General features: G+C 48.3%; 1 protein-coding gene across 3 annotated transcripts in view; it reads left to right on the top strand.

The window, feature by feature from the left end:
* TEX14 (testis expressed 14, intercellular bridge forming factor) overlaps nucleotides 1–16,819 on the top strand; it is a 53,194-nt gene extending 36,375 nt beyond the window's left edge. The window contains exons 19-28 of one of the 3 annotated variants that reach the window (XM_080982762.1): nucleotides 635–758; nucleotides 1,875–1,962; nucleotides 3,141–3,203; nucleotides 4,143–4,264; nucleotides 5,350–5,543; nucleotides 9,774–9,873; nucleotides 10,996–11,107; nucleotides 13,046–13,141; nucleotides 14,405–14,499; nucleotides 16,502–16,819. In XM_080982762.1, coding sequence (XP_080838888.1) covers nucleotides 635–758; nucleotides 1,875–1,962; nucleotides 3,141–3,203; nucleotides 4,143–4,264; nucleotides 5,350–5,543; nucleotides 9,774–9,873; nucleotides 10,996–11,107; nucleotides 13,046–13,141; nucleotides 14,405–14,499; nucleotides 16,502–16,560 — 1,053 coding nt within the window. In that variant the 3' untranslated portion in view covers nucleotides 16,561–16,819. Of the gene's footprint in view, nucleotides 1–634; nucleotides 759–1,874; nucleotides 1,963–3,140; nucleotides 3,204–4,142; nucleotides 4,265–5,349; nucleotides 5,544–9,773; nucleotides 9,874–10,995; nucleotides 11,108–13,045; nucleotides 13,142–14,404; nucleotides 14,536–16,501 lie in introns of those variants that run through there. The other 2 variants (XM_080982761.1, XM_080982760.1) reach the window with 2 other exon arrangements.
* Nucleotides 16,820–21,008: the final 4,189 nt, after the last annotated feature.

The raw sequence follows: 21,008 nt of genomic DNA, 5'->3' as shown, positions 1-21,008 counted from the left end.
CTGGCACTGTTGGGCTCTCAAACCCCCGCCAGCTCTAGCCAACCTGGCCAGAAGATCAGGGAAGGTGATGGGAGCTTCAGACCTGCTCTTAAGAACCACCCTGCTGGATCAGCCAAAGGGAGCCAAATGTCCTGCCCAGGAGCAGAATTGGCACTCCCCACTTGTGATTCCCAGAAGCCCTTGAAATTCAGAGGCATTTACTGCCTCCGTCAGTGGAGGCGGAACAGAGACATTGTTGGTAGTAGCCACTGAGAATCTTTTCCGCTGAGGAAGAAATTAATGGGACATGAAAAGGTACAGAAATGAGCAACTAAAGCAATTAGTCGTTTCCAGCTGGGCATCCTTAGGAACATCAGAAGAGACCTGCAAGCTGGATCAGGCCAAAGGGGGACCCACCTGGTCCAGCTTCCTGCTCTCACAGTAGCAAGCAGGATCTGTGCTCAACTGCAACACTCTTTCCACTGATGTCCTGAGGCAGACTCTCTCTGACACCTTTCCTAGTGTTCAACTCTGGATCTCCCAAGTGGTTTTTGTTGGGCCAGCTCCTTAATTCCCAGCCGTTTAGAGACTTGGCTCTCTGTTTCCAAGCTTCCCCTCTAGAAACCGAATCTTTCCTTGTTGTTGTTCTCTTCAGAACTCAACTGCTGTTGAAGAAGAAGACCTGGAAATCACCCAAGATATTTGCAGTCAGGAAGACGACTTGGAGACATTCCAAGAAATCTGTGGGAGGAAAGAATGCCCCACAGACGCAGAGCAACGCAAGTTGATTTTTATTACTTTTTTTTTATTTTTACAAGTTTGTAGTGTGTCTTTGCCATCTGTCAGCATGGCTGTCTTTTTCTTCTTAAAGCAGGGATGGGAACCTTTTTGGTCCTTGCAAATATTATTGGGGCGCCATCTCCCCTCAGCCCCCAGATGCAGCACCAACAGTGGTCGGGGGGGGGGCGGAGGTTGCTATCCAGGGGCACCGATTCCCCACCTCTCCAGCTCTCAAGCGTCGGAAGGCGAAAGGTCTGCTTAAGATTCCTTGCACGCAGGTTCTTAGAAACACAAGATTGCTCCTGAGTCCAGCATCTCGTTCTCACGCTGCCCAGCCAGATACCTCTGGGAAGCAGGCAAGCCAGACCTGGGCGCAATGGCAATTCTCTGCTCCTGCAGTTTCCAGAAACTGGTGTCCAGAAGCATTGCTGCCTCTGACCGTTGAGGCAGAGCCCAGCCATCATGGCTGGTGGCCCTTGATAGCCTCCTCCCTCCTTTGGGAGCGAGCGCCAGAGTTGGAACTCTGCGCTGCATGTAGAAGTCCTTCCTTTTATCAGTCCTGTTTTATCAGGGAGGATTATGTTTGAGGTGCTTTGATCTCTCTTGCACATACGTACACACTGAGAAGCCTAAGCGAGCCGGGAGCGGGGAGCGCTGTCTTCTGTATTCCACCAGGCTTCTTACCCCTGTAGCGCCACGGTTAGAAAATCTTATTATCTCTATCAACATCCATGACAACCCATTGCTGATTCAGCAACCCTGTGCATTTGACTTACAAGAGCTGGCTGGGGGATTGAATTAGATCCCCCCCCCACATTTTCCACCCTGGGGGGGGGGCAGGTAGCTTCGTACATCTGCTCCAACATTGGGTTGCTATTCACTGAGGATCTGTAAATATTTCAGCACCCCCAGGAGCTTGGGATGTGTTTATTAAAAGGAGTGGAGAGGAAAAGAAAGATCTCTTTAAAAACACATTTATCTTTGCCAACTGCTGAAAGCCATGATTTCCTTTTCAGTAGCTTATGTCGTTCTCTCTCCCGCCCCCCAGCACCCACCCACCCCCTTGCAACCCCCGCGATGCCCCCAATCGAGCACATTTTGTTATTTGCGTTTAGGAGGAAAACTATTTCCCCACTGCGGCGCAGAGGCGAAACATCTCCCTAGCAAGGCGCCAGGGGAGGATTTGTTTACACCTGCAGCCAGGTAGGAAGCGTCCGTCTGCCGGGCTGCCACTTCAGACGTAAATTAGGTTGTGTGCTTTTTTGTTATTAATCCCACCAGCTCGGTGCCCCAAGCGAGTTGCCAGGTGTGCGCGTTATGTAAATGGAGATCTCTGTGCACTCCCTAGCAAGCGAAAACATTTGCAATCATCTTTATAAGCCCCCGACAAAACTTAGCTTTTTACGCTGTTGTTGCCACTTCTCGGGTTTTGCCTAATGAAGGAGTTGCAATTAGAAGGGGGGCGGGTGGAGGGGGAGAAAGCTGAGCATAGTAATTAACGCATGCCTCCACTGAAACAGCATAAGCTTAAAGAAGCTGAAGCCTGGATCCAGTGGACCGTGGGTTTGTTTCTCCAAGTTTTTATTTCTAATTTTAGGTGCAGGTGCACTGTGAAAACTACTGGACGTGTTGTGTAATTAAATTCTTAGGCAAATAAATGTTTCCTGCCACCATGAGATCTAGAAGCATGAGGAGCTTTACTTTCTTTAATGCCAGTCTGCTCTTACTACATTTTATCCCACTCCTCGGACCCAAACACCATGTCCTTTCCTTTTACCCACTTCATATCATAACATTGTGGAGTTGGCAGGGACCCCCAAAGGACATCTAGTCCTGCAATCCAGGAATTACAGCTTGAATATTGCGCAATAATTGCTTTCCGAAGACCTGTCACCTCCTTGCACAAAGTCCACTTAAGTTGAGTTAAGTTTGTCAAGCGTTAGTTCCAATTGGTTTGCCGGAGGTTATACGATGTTGCATCGGAGCTGGTGTTTATCCTGCCCTTCCCAATGTGCTTTCTGGTTTTATCACAGAAATTCCAGGTGTTCCCCCTCCCTGCCCACGGAAGTGTTTTTGTTGCACAAGAGGACCAGATCTACTTTCTTTGTTCAGCCTTAATCTGCTAGCATTCGATTGAAGCCTACCTGGAAAACAGCAGCAATCTGGAAGTCTCTCTAATATAACTCCCGGTAAACTTAGCATGGTCCAATCAGGTTGAACACTGAGGAAGAAGAGGTTGCATGGAAGCAACTTTGGTTTACTCCAGAAAATTCCCTTGCAACACACACACACACACATATATGAAAATCTCCCTTTTATGTCACTTCACTCCAAGAGAATCAGTTAACACCTGCCCCCGTATACCTGTTTCCCCCCCCTAGCACCGGAACTACGCAGTTTGTGAGGCCCAGCAAGGCACCAGGAGAGTTCAAAGAGAAAGAAGTGTAAGTGCTTGATGTCGCTGGGTTGTTGTTGTTTTTGGCTTTTCAAAAATATTTATTGGTGCAAATACATGCCACTCAGATCTGAGCTTCTGGAAGAAAGCAGTACAAAGAGAAAGCAGTCTCTTACCAGTAACAGAAATATTTAATGAATGCAGCAAAAGAACAAGTGGCCATTCTCGGAGTGCACTTCCCTCTAGTCACTTCCGTCCTCCCATCTCCTAACCACCTGATTTCTCAACCACTGAGCCTTTTGCGAAGCCACCTTATCTAATCTCTTAGCCTTGGGACTGAGAAGCTGCACATCTTCTGGCGAGAGACAGCCTGTTATCTCACTGTCTTCCCTTTCTTCTCCTTGCTGTTCACCTCCCAGTTCTGCCCAGCTATTACCTTCCAAACTGTGACCCTCGGGAAACCGTTGTTCCAAATCAACACTACTCCACTGCTCCTGTGGAGTTTCAGGATCCTGGCCATGAGCAGGGGGAAGGGTAGGCTCCCACCATTCCTCATAAGAGTTGTACTCCTCAGCCTGGTCTCTTGACAGTTTCAGACAGGAGACCTGGCTGAGGACATCTGGGATTGAACCTGGGACCTTGGGTGTGCGGAGCAGATCCTCTACTACAGAACTACAGCTTATGCTGAGTCAGATCTTTAGTCCATCCAGCCCAGTACTATCTGCACTGACAGGCAGCAGCTCTCCAGGGTTTCAGACTAGGGATGTTCCCAGCCCTGCCCAGAGACGCCGGGGATTGAACTTGGGACCTTCTGCTTGCAAAGCGGGTTCTCTGCCCCTGGTTCAGTACAAAGCAGCTTCTGGTTGTTCCTAAGACAATTCTTGGAGAGGCTGGACCCCTCACAGGGCCCAAAGATGGCATCTGACGACCTATTCATTCCCAGCACAGTTGTGGCAAATCATCTACCTCTTGCCTCTGCCTTGTTCAGGTCACTCATCGATATTCAGGACTTGTCCAGCATCGTCTGCGAGGAGACGTTGAAGGCAACGCCATACGCAACCCCCAGAAGCAGTCACTCGCCCATGGATGCCAGCACTCCTCTTAGCCCAGGTAACAGGTGAGGGATGGAGGAGGTGGGCCTTGGCTGTCAATCTCAGGCGCTAATCCCCAGCCCCTGCACTGATTGAGAGGACTGCCATTGTGCTGCAAGAAACAGAATTCAGTAATCAAGAGCTTCTGCGAGCCTTGAAGCACTGGGCCTATACAAGAGGCTGCCTGGTGCATCTCTGCATGAGCTATTCATATATATTAAGCAGTAGAGAGATGGTCATACAAAATGGATCGGCTGCTCTGGACAATCTGCCTCTGCAGGCTATTTTGCAGCAACTGTGTCAGGAACATGTTCAGTTGCTTCTGCTGCTGAGACACAGTGGAATTACTCACTCTTTTAGTAATGGAGGGGGGAGGCTGCCTGTTGTTTCCCTGCATGAGTCACTGTTGTTGCCTCCCAGTGTTTCAGGTAAGGAGATGTAGCTGGAACATAGACTTAAGCAGGAACAGGAACTGGATTTCTCTGAATGCAACTAGACCTTGTTGTTGCGTGCTTTAAAAGCTAAACCTTTGGTGTGGGTGGGTGTGTTAAAGAGGGGAGTGGATATTTTATTTAGGTGGGTGCCTTAGCCATCTGGAGTTCGGGAAGACCTGATCCTGGGGTTCAGCGGTGCTGTTAAATCACTTAGATTAGGGGTGAGTAAAATGGCTTTAGCGGTTTCATGCCACATTGTCTCCCTGGTTTTTTTTCATCATCCTGGGGTCAAAATTCTGCTGTCGGGAACACATTAGAAATGTTCCCATAGGAGTCAATGGAAAGTGCTGACTTGTTATGCTAACGTTGGTCTGACTGACCATTTCCTCAGAACAAATTATGTTCGGATAGCAGGACTTTGTGTACATTTCCCTAGAAAAACCTCTGAGTTGTCCATGGCTGAAACATAAGCAACTGGACAAAAGTGCCCAGTTTTTGCCTCTGGCCACACCCACCTCTGGCATTTGGCCCCTGAAAGGTTGCCCACGGGGGAATGCAGCCCTTGGGCTGAAGAAGGTGGCCTTTTGTGACTTTTTGCTGTGTGGCAAAAAAAGGGGGAGGTGTTCTTACAGGGCTCCCCCTCTCACTATGTTTTGCCACGTCTTTTCAGCACAGGCGCCGCCCAGGTTTTCCTCCACCATCACGAAGTACAAGGACTACTGCGTGACAATAGACACGACAGGCTGGGGGAGCCGGGAGGCCTCCCTGTTGGGATTCAGCACCTTTGCCACTGCCTGTGCCCAAGGGAAGATCGTAGAGTTGCCCCCCACCCTCCAGCAGCCGTCAGACGCAGTCTCCAAAACGGTGAGTTGAATTGTGGCCAGACCCACAGGGCATGTGGGATTCCCTCCTTCCCAACACATAAGAAGAACAAGTTGCAAGAGAGAAGTTGTTTGCAACCGCAGCTCAGCTTTTGAACGCGTGCTTCAGGGCTATGTCACTCAGCGGTGGAGCATGATGTGCTCTGCATGCACAGGGTCCCATGTTCAGTCCTAGGCCTCTCTGGGGGTCTGGGAATCATCCTCTCCCCTGAAACCCTGGAGAGCCACGGCTGCCTGTCAGTGCAGGCAGCACTGAGCTAGGTCAGCTGATGGTCTAGATCTGCACAAGGTGCAGTTAACAATGAATGCAGTCAATATAATGATGTAACTGCATGCCAGGCAGAAAAGTGTTTCTCCCTTAGAATACTAGAACTTGTGGAGCCTCAATGAAGCGGGACATTGGAAGATCCAGGACAGAGGAAAGAAAATCCTTCCTCACGCAGCGCGTAGTTAAACTGTGGAACTCCTTGCCACAGGAGGCAGGGATGGCCACCAACTTGGATGGCTTTAAACGAGGATTAGACAAACTCATGGAAGAAGAGAGGGCTCTGGATGGCTACTAGCCTGGATGGCTATCCGCTGCCTCCATGGTTGGAGGCAGCGATGGTTCCGAATACTAGTTGCTGGAAGCCACAGGAGAGCAGAGGGCTCTTGTGCTTTGGTTCTGCTTGCAGATTTCTCATTAAAGGCTTTGAGTTAGCCACTGTGAGAGAAGGGGGCTGGACTAGGCGGGCCATTGGCCTGATCCAGCAAGCTGTTCTTATGAGGTTTCCTGAATGAGTATATAGAGAACAAGAAGACCCAAAGTATGAAAATATGCTATGCTATCCTTGGATATAGCATGCATATATTTATATATATATATCTCTCAAAATGAGGGGGGAGAGAGAAAGAATTAACACCACAGGTAGGAAAATAACTGTAACATATAATAGAAGACAAAGCACGGGCTGCAGGTCTGTCTTTGGGGAGAGTTTTGACAGCAACCTCCTTCTTGGAATGTAGCCCATTTCTTCCGTCCATCAGTGGCTAAAGGAAAATCTTCAGCCACAGCAGCTGCTTTCTTGTTGATGTGTCGTTCACTACAGATACAGTGGTGCCCCGCAAGACGAATGCCTCGCAAGACGGAAAACCCGCTAGACGAAAGGGTTTTCCGTTTTCAATGTGCTTCGCAGGACGAATTTCCCTATGGGCTTGCTTCGCAAGACGAAAATGTCTTGCGAATCTTGAGATTTTTTTCCCCGCTTTCCCCCCCCTTTTTCTAAGTCGCTAAGCCTTTAATAGCCTTTTAGCAGCTAATCCGCTAAGCCGCTAAGCCTTTAATAGCCGCTAAACCGCTAATAGCGCTAAGCCGCTAATAGGGTTGCTTCGCAAGACGAAAAAACCGCTAGACGAAGATACTCGCGGAACGGATTAATTTCGTCTTGCGAGGCACCACTGTATAACCTAATGTTATAGATCATATCCCTTTTTTTGTTTTTCAAAATGCACAAATAATGTACATTTCCTGAGGATGCAGATAGGACATTCCACACAAAGTGCGTTCTCCCACTTTTCCCAGTGGCGGAAACAGCAATAACCGCTGCTTCCACAAAACATAACTTTATAGTAGCTGGGAACCTGCTTCCTCATGTGACTAATCAGATAAGTCAAACTCGTTGAGCCAGTCAGGGCTTACACAGAGTTCAGAGTAAAAATCCAGTTTCCCTCCTACCCAGGCAACTGCAGAAAGAATCCAACTACAATAATGCAGTTACCCCATCAAGATTCCTTTGTGTGTGTGTGCTGCAGTTTCATCAATTTCGTGTTGTGTGCTGTCGCACATCAAGAAATCTAATTGGGCGGGGTGGGGAGACATAAACTGAAAATGGGCAAGCTTCACCCACCCTGAAGCCGATCTTTGAAACACTCCGACTTGAACTGAAAACCAGGTGTGATGTGAAACTGTAACTGGAGCATGGAATGGGAAATCCACTTCCTGCTGGTTATTGGGGGCCATTTGCTAGTCCTAAGGGGGACCCCTAGGAAACACCCAAACTCGCCAAACCTCGGCACCAGCCTTGCCCTTAAGAGTTTGGTCTTTGTTTTAGCACAGCTTTTCTTAAAATGTCAAGAAAGCCTCCCAAGAAAACCTCAGAAAGTGATGTAATATGCCCACGTTTGTTAAAGCAACAAGCAGTCGGGGAGACATTATCAGTTCTGTGGTGTCAAACAGCCCTTGCTCTGTTCTCTCAGCGCATTTCCAAGGCAACCTCAGCCGGTCCCCTTGATCTGTGTTGCTGCAGCTCTTCCCCTCCATTATCTCCCCTGCCATTCAATAGAATTCTAAGGAGCTGCCGAGTTCCCCTTGTGCCCCCCCCCCTCGCCTGCCCGCCCGGTTGTCATTCATCGGCAGGGCTGTTGCTGCTTCTAGACGAAAATTGGAGGTCACCGAACCACAACAGCAGTCGGCAGTGACCTGCCGCCTACTCAGGGACTGGCCAGGCAGCCAGCCGGTGCTTATTAAACTCATTAGGGGCCGCAGATTCATCTTGGCTGGAGTCGCCGTGCAGAATTCCAGACCAAGGAGGCCAGGCTGGAAGGATAAATGACTAGAGGGAGTTTTCCCTTTAATCAACTGCTTCCCTCCCACGGAAAAGGGGGGGGGGGAAATGTTTTTCGCAATTAGGCAAGGGCCAGGCATGTTCCCTCCCCCAAAAACATGACCAGCTTTGCTCATCAGTCAGCATGGCACGAGAAGCTTTTGTATCCCCTAGTGACTGAGCGGGGAGGCAGGGAGTAAGGACAAATTATTTTCACTAATCTGGAGAAGGGCCATAACTCATAGGCAGAGTGCGTGCTATGCATGCAGAAGGTCCCGGGTTCAGCCCCCCAGAATCTCCAGGTGGGGTTGGGAGAAGCTCCCTGTCTGAATTCCCGGAGAGTCGCTGCCAGTCAGTGTTGGCTTAGCGGGGGAGGTTGAAGGAGCTGGCTATGCCAATCAGCCTTGCAATATGTGGCCCTGCCTCCCCAGGGCAGTGAGGGGGGGGGATGTTGGCCCCCTCTTGTCAATATGCCTCCTGCTTGTCTCCCTGCCCCCATGGGCATTTACCATAAGCAACTGATGATCTTTTTTCATAATTCTCTATAAAGCTATTTTCATAGTACTTTGTTCAACCAGGAAGTGCAAAAGCTGGTAAGTAACATAAGTTTTTAAGGGAAACAGGTGGCACTGTGGGTTAAACCACAGAGCCTAGGACTTGCCGATCAGAAGGTCGGCGGTTCGAATCCCCGCGACGGGGTGAGCTCCCGTTGCTCGGTCCCTGCTCCTGCCCACCTAGCAGTTCAAAAGCACGTCAAAGTGCAAGTAGATAAATAGGTAAACGGGAAGGTAAACGGGAAGGTAAACGGCGCTTCCATGCGCTGCTCTGGTTCACCAAAAGCGGCTTAGTCATGCTGGCCACATGACCCAGAAGCCGTACACCGGCTCCCTCGGCCAGTAAAGCGAGATGAGCGCCGCAACCCCAGAGTCGGCCACGACTGGACCTAATGGTCAGGGGTCCCTTCACCTTTTTTAACCTAAGTTTACCTGCAAGATCACCTGATGCTGTGTAGTCTGCTTCAATCTGCAGAGCAGGCACTGGTCACAGGTGCCACAAAGCACTCATTCCGCGTTTGTAAGAAAGTAATCTTTTAGCGTGGCAGCATCCACACTTTGGAACTCCCTGCTTATTGACACGAGGCAGGTGCCTTCACTGTACCCCTTTCGGCACCTGCTAAAAGCATGTAGAGTCGAAAGGGACCACGAGGATCATCTAGTCCAACCCCCTGCAATGCAGGAATCTTTCGCCCAACATGGGGCTCGAACCCACAAACCTGAGGTTAAGAGTCTCGCACTCTTACCAGCTGAGCTATCTTGTTTTTAAATGGATGTTTTTACTGATTTTATTGTTCTTTTCGTAAACTGCTTTGTGTCTTCCCCCACAAGATTCAAGGGGTATATAAATTGTTGGCAATAAAATAAATAGATGACGCTTCCAGCTGCATATTACTCCAGGAGAGCAGGGTGTGTGGACCAAGTGAATCTGTACCAAAGTCCACAATTCCTTTAAGTACACACCCCTGTTTCTGACGCAGCCAGGGTTAATTCTGATCCAAGGAAAAGGGAGCTGGGGCCTCCCTTGTCGATCTTAACACCTTTAAAAAAAAACCTCTGAGCATTTATGTTTCACAGGGTGCCTCTTTGGAACCCCCTGGCGTACAGTTGCACCTTCAGAGGGGTCAGAAAGAATTGGAGGCTCCCCCTTCTGCTCAGGAGAGCCAGCTCCAGGAAGGTAGGGCAGGCAGCGTGCAGATTGAGGGCTCAGCCTGAGTCTCAGTGCAATGTTTGGAGACACCCTGTTGTTGAAACAATGGCTACCAGCCCCTACTATGTATTTATGCATCTTCTTCCATTAAGGCAATGCACAGGATAAACCTAGTTTAACCTAGAGACCTACTTATCCTGTGGGGAAAAGCTTGTTGATGGCGATGTTATACCTCCACTCTTGGAGGCAGTGAATCCCAGTTCCTGAGATTGCTGCTGTTGCTCTCAGGTCCTGCTTTCAGCCTTCTCCTTGGGGGCATTTGAGCACAGTGAGAACTGAGGATGCATTACCAGATGTGCCCCCTTTGACCCTGATCCAGCAGCCCAGCCCTTCTGATGTTCTGAACTCTCTGTGTTCTATGGGCTTCGCCAGTTTGCTTAACTTTGCCCTTTGCCCTCCCAGTTGTAAATATTTTAATGGTGCAGCGAAAGGTGTAATCTAGTCACCCACCTTTCCATCTGTTGGTTCTTCACACATGCAGGAATATAACGTCCCTTGCACCACACACCACCTCATCAGCAGCCCCTAAAGGCCCACCGAACTCAGCTCCCTAAATACTACAATTTATAAAATGCAACCCAATTCAGATGTGCGAATAAATGCAAATAATGGAGCACGACAGCTGCCCTGATGCGTTGAAAATACAGTGGTACCTTGGTTTATGAACTTATGATCTGTTCCGGAAGTCCGTTCTTAAACCGAAACCATTCTTAAACCAAGGTGCGCTTTCCCTAATGAGGTCTCCCGCCGCCGGTGCCCTTCCGCCATTCGGATTCCATTCTTAGAGCGAGGTAAAGTTCTCAAACCAAGACACTCTTTCTGGTTTTGTGGAGTTTGTGAACCAAATTGTTCTTAAACTGGACTGTTCTTAAACCGAGGTACCACTGTAGATCACAAAACCATTCCTGGAAGCTCCTTCGAAGTTGCCAGTGCGGTAAAGTGTAATTTCAATTTTTAAAGAAGGCGCAGGCTGGATCGGGTGTCCATTGCCAGATCTTGAAACTGGCTGAGCTAGGGATTGTTTGGCAAAAACGCTCCAGAATATCTCCAGCTCTTTGACTTATCCTATTAATGCTCTTTTGATGCCAGTGATTCCTGAGCAAGCAGATCCAGAAGATCAAGAAATAAAGCTGGAGGAGTGCAAAGCTGATGGCAGCCTCTGGAACAATGACACTTTGTGTCTAGAAGAAGATACAGACAGGTACACAGCAAGCTTCTAGAACTGGGGTGGGTGGGTGGGTGTGAGAGAGATTAATTTCGCTTCAGTCCAGCAAAATGGGCTCTTTCCATTGCCAATTCCCTGATCACTTAAGGCAGAGGTGTTCAACCCTTTTGAGTCCACGGCTCCCTTAACCAACTGCATTCTTTCTGCGGCACCCCTGTGGGGCTCAGGAGCCCAGTTATGTCACCCCCTTGCCTGCAGAGCTGGCAGCCTCTCGCCCTTTTCTGAACAACCCCCTTGCGGAGTGCTCCCTCAGCCTCCTCTCCTCTCCCCTCCGGGCAGCTGCTGCCACCGTCCCTGGTCTCTGAACTGCCCTCCCGCGCCAAAGAGGTGCTTACTCTCACTGCCCCACAGGGGCCTGGGACTTGTCTGTCCATTCCCAACAGTGAGGGCCGACGGACTGGCTGGCCGGGCTTTTCTGAGTCTGCTTCAGCTCCTGGCTGAAGCTCCAGAGGACCATTCGCCAGCTCCAGAGGCACCATTCGCCAGCTCCAGAGGCACCATTCGCCAGCTCCAGAGGCACCATTCGTCTGCAGAGCTTATAGCCAGGGCTGCTGCAATAAACATCTGTGCAAGCCTTCGGGAGGCAGAGATGCGAGATGGCATCAGAGGAGGGAGGGAAGGAAAGAGGGATAGAGGCCAGTGTTGCCTGCAGCACCCCTGACCATCATTCAAGGCACCCCAGGTTGCCATGGCGCACTGGTTGAAAACCACTGACTTAAGGAGCCCAATCAGCCTTTTAATGCTTCTGCTGTTGTAAAGCAGTAGTGCTGAATAAAGCTTTGCCTCCACCTGCCGAAAGCTTGCAGAGAACCTTTGCCCGGCTGCGTTCCAGAGTTCTTAAATCAGCTCTGCAGCATTTCTCTGCAGTTGGGTAAAGGTAAAGGTAAAGGGACCCCTGACCATTAGGTCCAGTCGTGGCTGACTCTGGGGTTACAGCACTCATCTCGCTTTATTGGCCAAGGGAGCCAGCGTACAGCTTCCGGGTCATGTGGCCAACATGACTAAGCCACTTCTGGCGAACAAGAGCAGCGCACGGAAACGCTGTTTACTTTCCCACCAGAGCAGTACCTATTTATTTACTTGCACTTTGACGTGCTTTCGAACTGGTTGGCAGGAGCTGGGACCGAGAAGTGGGAGCTCACCCCGTCACGGGGATTAGAACTGCCGACCTTCTGATTGGCAAGTCCTAGGCTCTGTGGTTTAACCCACAGCGCCACCCATGTCCCTGCAGTTGGTTACTTGAATGCAAAAGTCTTACAAACTGGTTTTCTAGCACGCCCCCCCCCCCAAATAAGCGTGCATACAATTAAAATAAAGATAAAACAACACCCATCAGAACTGCAATGTTCAGAATTCAATAAGTTACAATTCAACGGGGGGTGGGGGGCAGCATCATCTCATTGATAATGCACCTGCCTTGCATGCAGAAGACCTCAGGTTCAATCCTCAATGGCATTTCCAGTTAGGGGGAGGGAGAGACTCCCTGCCCGGCATCTTGGAGAGCTGCTGCCATTCAGGGTAGAAAATGCTGAGCTAGGTGGACCCAACAAGTCTTGTCTCTGTATAAAGAAGATTCCTGTGTTCATAATAATAAAACAAACCTTGTTAGCATAGCAGCAAGGATGCAGAGTGAAAGAAGCAGAGAAGCCAACATTCAATGTCAGCCAGCGATGAAGGGCAGTAAAAAAGTGCATTGAAATTCTTTCTTCAAACTCCCTTTGCAGGCCTAATAACCTTGAGTGGTATCAGTAAAAGGCAGCGATAGAGAAAATGATTTTCTCTCTCTCTCTCTTTCTCTCTCTCTCCCTCCCCCCTCCCGTGTCTCCACCCCACCAAGCACCCAGCCCTTCAACATGCCAGCATCCTTTCTAATAATCTGGATTTTGGGAGCATGTGTTTCCTTTTCTTTTGCAGGGCTCACTCAAGCCTTGATGATGTTTTGGAAGCTGTCCTCAGGCCAGTTGCCGACAGTCGCAACCCTCGTGCAGAGCCATCGGCCCCCATCAAGAGGTTAGTGAAGTGACTGACAACCCATTTGTATCACCCAAGAAAGACTGTTCTCTGCTTGTGAGAATGAAGGGATGTCAGCGGAGCTGGAAAACTGACTAGTGCCAGAAGCAGCAGCATATTAGAAAGCGCTGGACAGAGATCCCACACTGATGCTCGCTAGCGGATTGAGGTGGATTGGGAAAAAGGCAAATGTACCTGGCAGACTTAAGGATAGGTCTGTACCAGCTTGTTTCTATACTGCTTGGCTCAGTGCAGACATAACAGTAGCTCAGAGGTGGGAGAACTTGCTGAATATTACAATTCCTTGATCCTTGTCCAAACTGTCTCGGGTTGGTGGAAGTTGGAGTCTAGTAACATCTGGAGGGTCATTGATTCTCTCAGCTTCCTGCTTGAAAACTCCTCATGCAGCGGCTTAATCAATGGCTTTATTAACCAGGAGCAAACCATGCTCTCCAGCTGCAGTTTCTTGTTCGTTTATAAACTGTGGTTAATGTTAACTATGGCTTAGCATTACTGGTGAACACAGACCTTATAAATAACACTGAGCTAAAGGGAGCAATGGACTTGGTGTAAACTAATTCTGCCCACAGTGAACTTACTGACGTTAGTCATGTGCATTAACTTCAGTGGGTCTACTTTTAGTAGGACTAGCATTGGCTGCAACCCTATGACCCTAACCTGGAGAAGGGCCTCCCATGAAGATCTCAAGGCCCAGGCAGGTATATATACAGGAGAAGGTGATTCTTCCAAGTAGACATGGATGAAACTGTTGACTTCTGCTCTCATGGGTTTTCCTTTTCCCATTCTAAAATTCAATTCTCCACACTTCAACAGCTATTGGTAATTATTATTATTATTATTATTTAATTATTATTATTAAAAGCTTACGAAAATTTGTAAGTATTCCGGTGTAGGTTTCTCCAAACTATGCATTTTTGAATGCAATTTTTAACTAAGGTACACATTTTTACAAGCAGTCTTTCTAACTGTATTGCATCACTGTGTATTCCCCCACAAATACTTGCCTTTATATGCACACTATTTTTTCTACCTATCGTTTGGTTGGAGAACTGCGCCGCAAATTTCGCAGAAGGATGAATTTTGAGGGCTACCTGGGTTTCATTTCTCGTGCTGTTTCAGAAAGGGCTGCTTTTGTAGGTCCACCTTTAAAATTGTTTCCAGAAGAGCCGATTGGATAGATGCCATTAAAAACGGGCCACACCCCAAAGCTGCCCCTGACACAATACCTCTCTGTCCCCTAAGGGAGCCAAGCCACGCCCATCACGGAAACATCGAGATGAGGGACGGAGCAGAGGACAGCTTCAGCGAATCAGAGGGTTCTGCCGAGAATGTTGAAGGTCTGTCTTGATCCATAAAAGAAACATGGAACCGTGCCCCTGCATTGTGTCTTTTTAGTGTTCTTTTTTATCCAAGTGTTGAGTTCGAAACCTCACCAAGCTCAAAACAAATCAAACCTAATGGACAAGAGGTCCATCAATGGTTACTGGCCATGGTGGCTTGTGCTCCACCTCCACAGTTGCTTTCAAATGCCAGTTGCTGGAAACCACAGGAGGAGCAAATGCTTTTGTGCTGAGGTCCTGCTCCTGGTTTTCCACAGGCAACTGGTTGGCCACTGAGAGCAGGGCGCTGCGCTAGAGAGGCCTTTGGCCTGATCCAGCAGGCTCTTATGAACGATGAAGGGGGAGAACCAGGTTTATGCAAGTGTGACCCTCTTTGCATGGCGAGTTCCCGCCTCCCCCCAAGGAAATAAAGACACAGGACACAAGAATTCTGGTTAATGGGTCGAATTAGGCCACAACTTTATTGTGTACAGGAATTGAGCGGTATTGGCTTAGGCATTGGTCCTAACAACTAACCGGCATGAAGGCCGGTAAGGGTTAACCACCAGTGGGAGGAGTCCTGCTGAGGCACGTCAACTAGGACCTCCCCCCGGTGTCATCGCGTGGGGGCGTGGCGTAGGCCCACACCTCCTTAGGCTTAGGACAAGGCCACGCCCCCCAGAATCCTTTACTGGACTACCCTTTGTTTGGGGGAAGGTGATGGTGCTCCTTCCCACCCTTCATCTGCATAACAATAGATCAATACCCCCACCAATGCCTAACCGCCAATACCGAGGAGTTGTGACGGTTTGCTACAAGGTAGGCGAAAACCAAATGGCTGGAGCCAATCTGCCATTTGGAAAAATTCCTACCAGGCCCCTTGACGGCGACCGGCCGAAGTTCATAGCAACGTCAGAGAACCTGCCTAAAGGGTGGGAAGGGAGGGAAAAACCAAGTCCGCTGCGGCGATAGAAAGAGGGGGAGCCTCGGCGGCGCCAGACCTAAATAGGCGAGGCCACGCCCCGGCCCCATCTGATTGGCTGGCCCGGGGTATGACGCGGCCGAGGATTCCCCTTGCTATCACGGGGGCTGGAGCCAGCCCCCGCGAGTGTGGGGAAGGGGCGTGAAGCCCACAACCCCACCTCCTCCTTATCTTCATAAGTAGCTTTGTGGCAAGACCTTTTCATCCAAAATGCTTGCTCAGCTCGTTGCGATGTGAAACTTCTCGCTGGTTCTCTTCCCCAAATAGCGCACGCACACACACCCCAAAACCACCCACCCACATCCACCACTCAGACTCCACTGGAGCAGAAACTCATCTGCGCCCTGCAAGGCCCCTACCTGGGCCATGACCCCCAGTAAGCGTGCACTGGAGATTGGGACCTGGGACCTTCTGCATACTGAGCAGGTGATCTGCCGGGGAGTTAGAGCTCCTCTCCTAACCTTGTTAGGCAGGATTTACAGCCGCCTGCGGAAGATTGCCTTGCGAGGGATTAGGCCGACTATGAAACCGAAGCAGCCGCTAGAAGGAAACCAATTTTTCACGTCTCGCTCAAATGTGCCTGATGCATCCGTTTGATATAGTAGGTGCTTAGGAACAGGAGGCCAGACGCCTCGTTTATTTTGCAAAATGGGATTGCTTTTCAAAACACAATCTTTTTGGTTAAGCTCATTCTCTTCCCACACCCTCCCCGGTCCCACGCAATATCTAAAAATCAGTAAAACGGCATGCTTTTCTCTTGCATAACACAAGAATGGTGGCATCGGGGAGGGAGATGCTGGGAAAGCCTTGCCAGCTGTCCTCTTGAGGCTGCTTGACCAACTTCTTTGTGGATCTAGATGGCCCATGTGCAGTGGGAGACCTGGAGGGTAGCCATCCAACAGGTGTGTAGGCTTCATGGCCCCGGCAGTCATTTGCACACTTCTCTCAGTCTAGTCCACCCTGATAGGGGAGCCTCTCCTTACCATTCAGATTCTGACAGGGCGACAGCATCTCATTTTTCCTGTGCTTGTTCTGAAGAGCTGAACTGTGCCAAAGCAGGGATTGATGCTGCCTGCAGGAACCAAGACTTTTTTTGAAGAAAAGAAAAGAAAAAAACACCACCAAAAATGAAACAAAAACAGCCTGAAGGGTAAAAACATGAACCATATGCTCAAAAGATAACTTAATGAACACTGTTATATTTTATACAGGAATGTGTGAAAAAAAAACAACCTACCACGTTGTGTTATTTCCGCCAGTGATCCCTCTCCAGCTGCTTACAAATAGTCCCCGCTCCACAGTGGGAGGCTGTGCCATTGCGGTGGGAAAGGGGGCACCGTTTAGCTGACGCATCCTCTGGGATCCCCTGATTTCTGTGGGTGCAAAAACACAGAAACACCTGCACCAAACCCCAGAAGCAGCCTCTGTGCCAGTATTGACTGTGGGTTTGGAAAGGAGGAGACTCCAGGACCGGAAACCTGTGGCCCTGTGGGGTTTTTTTGGTAATTAATAATGCTTTTATTAAACTAGGTCTCAGAGGTGAGAGGTTTGCTGTGCATCAGTACCCTTTGAGGGGAGAAAAACCACAAAAGATTGACTTACCAACAGCAATAAACAAAGAAATGCAGTCCATCCTCCTGACCCATTTACTCCACAAGTCCTGTAGGAACAAAAAGGACTGTGCCTTGCAGAGGCATCATCAAGAACAAGCCCCGGCTGCAATCCTATGGGTGCTTACATGGGAGTGAGTCCCCCAAGTAAACATGCATATATAGGTCTATGCCGTAGCTCTACAAACTTGGGATAAGTCACTTGGGGTTCACTTTTGCATTAAATGTGGACTGTTGGGGTTGTTAAATGCTTAACCAAGTGCCCCAGTCTAGTTTTTTTAACCACCACTTTGGCCCTGCAAAGGGGGATGGTGGAAGTTACAGAGCCATCTCCCACATCATCTCTTTAGGGAAGCTTTTAATGTTTAGCAGACTACTGTATTTTAATACTCTGTTGGAAGCCGCCCAGAGTGGCTGGGGAAACCCGGCCAGATGGGCGGGGTATAAATAATAAATTATTATTATTATTATTAATTATTACCATGCTGGAGGCAAAGCTTTTATTTCAACTAAAATGTAATCTAAGGTGTGCTTTAAGAATGAAATGCACACATTTCTGCTCTCATCCAACTAGAAGAGTGACACTGCTGCCCACATTCATTCCCTCTCTCTACTCTTTGGGGGAGTGAACGTAGTACTCCAGATGTTGGACTACAGCTCCCACCTTCCTTGGCTGCTGGAAGTCTACACTTTTCCCTTCTACCAATTCTGCAAGTCTTCACCATAGTCCAACGGCATGTTCCATTCAGAGACATCCTAAGTACTCCTTGTTCGTGAAGGACTGCTCCCTTTCATTTTAATGGAGAGGCTTAGCATGTACCTTTCACGTTCAACACATTCCCTTCTCTTGGGAACTGCAGGAGGGGAAAGTACTCGTGCTTGGGTCAGGTTTCCCACAGGCATCTGGTTGGCCACTATGAGAACAGGATGCTGGACTGGATGAACCATTGGCCTCATCCAGCAGGCTCTCTATGTTTGTACCTTCAGCCGAGCCACCCTAGGTCTTAATGCGATGGGCTGCGTGGTTACTTGAATTCAAAAGGTAACCAGAAGGAGGTAGGAATGGAAAAACCTGTCAGTTTCACTGTCTGGACATTACATTCCAGGGGTGTGCAATCTGTGTACACAAATAGCCGAGTTGTACACCTGCACAGTTATTTATATGTAATGCACATTCATTGCCCACTTGGGTGCATAACTGTATTAATCAATGAATGATTCCCACAGGCACTTGCAAATGCATGTAATGTGCAAATAAGCCTTATGTTTATTCTCCCAGTCTGAAATTTGGTTTGCAGTTTAAAACAAAAGCTCTCGTGGTGATTCATCAGCGTTAGACACATTTTTGCAAACAATTTCTTTTAATACAGTGTATCTTGATATGTCCATCTCCCTGATATAGACACTTTATGGACCCTTTTATCCTAGTATTTTTAATATTTTGTTGGAAGCCAGCCAGAGTGGCGGGAGATGTGTGTGTGTGTTAATATACAATTTTTTATTGTTTTGGGGGAGCTATACTGTGCAAGTCAGAGAAGTGTGGATGTTGACAGTTTCATTTTTGGTTTGCATATTGTTCTGGGAAGTTTGACACTGATTCTCATTAAAATGCAAACAGTAAATGAACCCCCACCCACCCCTCGTAGACCCCTGCAGCGATTCTTTCTCCTCCTCACCCTTGTTCTCCGATAAAAGGTCTGAGACCAATGAGGTGCTTGAAAATCTCAAGGGCAAAGCAACACCCCATTTACTTCTTTGGGGCAGCTTAGGCTGGAACTCTGTCCGCGCTATGAGGTTCACTGTTAGCTGTCAACGTGGGAGCCAGTTCTCGTGATCACCCTGCAGGTGGAAGCTTCTCTTCCTCGCCCCCTGCACCTTTTTGTCTCACTTGAATTCTTGGAACACATTTTTAAAGAATTGAAAGTGACATCAACCGGCCGAGGATCCTAGAGGAGGAGATGCCAGACAGTGTCAGGAAACAGATTATTAAGAACATGTGCTGTGCAAGCCGTCTTGGGAATGCAGTGTGGGTGGGTTGGTGCAACTCAATTTATTCAATTCTGTCACAAGATATTGCTTATGCCAGTCCAGGAGACTGCCACCTTGTCTGGTGACAAGCCTTGAATAGACGGAGTTGTCCCTCAGCTCAGCTTGGAACATGTCATGATCACAGCAGTTCTTTTATAATGAACTGTTTCCTAGCGCCAGTAGAGTCTTTCTTCCTTACCTGAATCCTGGATAAGAAACAAGAAACCCAGGTCTGCCTAGTGGTTGCTGGGTGGCTTTTCTGCACTTTGGTTAGGGATGGGCGAATTTGTCAGTTTCAATTTACCTCTGCTGCTCATTTTTTCCAGGCTTAAGTTCAGTTCCCCACGCCAGTTTGCAATTTTTAAAAAAGGATACAGCATCCACCTCAAAACTAAAGTCTACTTCCACCTCCATCGCATGGGTTCTTAGGGCCATCTTTCCTGCTCTCATGGAATAACAGCACTGAGAAATTTGGAGAAGTGCAAATTTCAAAGGGTGGCAGCTGTGGTTCAGGGTATGCATTGTTTCGGGAAGTGCGAAATTTGGTGCGTCCACTTTTAATTGCGAACTGAGCCAAATTTCTTCTCCGTTGCTACGCCATCCCAGTGCAGGGACGAACACTGGGCTTTGGGTTCAGATTCTGAGAATGGGGGAGATAATAGATTTGGTTTGCCTTGAAAGGTGAATCTGCCTAATTCATACTACTTCCCCTTCAAATCCACCCCCCGGAAGAGCTGGACGGGCTGTGGCTCAGTGGTGGAGCATGCAGGAGGTTTCTGATTCAATCTTTATACCTCTGGGGCAGGCTGGCAAACATCCCCTCTGCCTGAAACCCTGGAGAGCCACAGTGAGTCAGTGTAGACCAGTGGCTCTCAAACCTTTTCCTCTGGTCCACACTTTTCAGAATAAAAATTTGCTCCGCGCCGAATTTTTTATTGATAAAAAATACATCAGAAACCAAAACAACAATTAGCAGTGTTTGATTTATAAGACGGAACACAACTGTTTTATAATATAATCACAGAACATCCAGAAAGTATGAAACAACGCAGCTACCAAAAAACGTGAGTCGTTTCCAAAATATAAACAAGCCTCTTAGATATGTACCTTAAGTATGGATACAAGCTTATTGAGAGGCTTGAGCTTGCTTTTGCCTGACAATCTCCTTTATATTAGGTCTAAATTGAGACAAACACTCATCTCCTCATCAATGCAATTAAGCCTTTCTCTTTTCTGATCTTTCATATTTGTCAGAGTAGAAAAATCCCTGTTCACAACAATATGTGATGGGGAACTGTGGAAGAATAGCCAATGCTCTTGAAGAGAAGTGGGGATACTGTTTCTGGTTGTATACCCAAAAAAAGAGTCCTGTGTTTCATTTTCAAGGTGTGAGCGTGCAAAATGCAGGCCATTTCCTCTTCTTCATTCAATGTCAGCCCTGAACAGCTGCAGTTCGAAAAGGGGTCTGTAACCTGGTCAAAGTTTTCTGTAGACGACGGTGGGAAGTAATTATCAAATCTTTTTCCACCAGTGTTGCAACATGTCCCTGTATGAGGCTGCAAAATTCATTGCTTGTCTTAAAACTTCTTACCAGTGGGAACATTCTGAAGTTTCTTTGAATCTTCCCGCAACACTTGCCATTGTCTCCTGCCGCACCGTCTGAGAACCACTAGTTTGGATTATACTACGGAGTATATTTGTTATTGTAAGGTTGGATTTGTTGTGTTTATAAAAGGAAAAAACTAATTAAAAATTATACGGGGAGAAAAATTGTTTGGACTATACTGAGCTAGATGGGGCAATATTCTGCCTCTTTCATAATTGGCACTCTGTGTTCTATGGAAGGCAAATGCTTCCCCACCAAACTTGCATACCCAGCATGTGTCAGCACACAGAGAGTGAACAAG

This window comes from Podarcis pityusensis (genome assembly GCF_964106645.2).
Source record: "Podarcis pityusensis genome assembly, chromosome: 15".
In the NCBI taxonomy this organism is placed as follows: domain Eukaryota; kingdom Metazoa; phylum Chordata; class Lepidosauria; order Squamata; family Lacertidae; genus Podarcis; species Podarcis pityusensis.
This window is presented reverse-complemented; position numbering and strand designations above follow the sequence as displayed.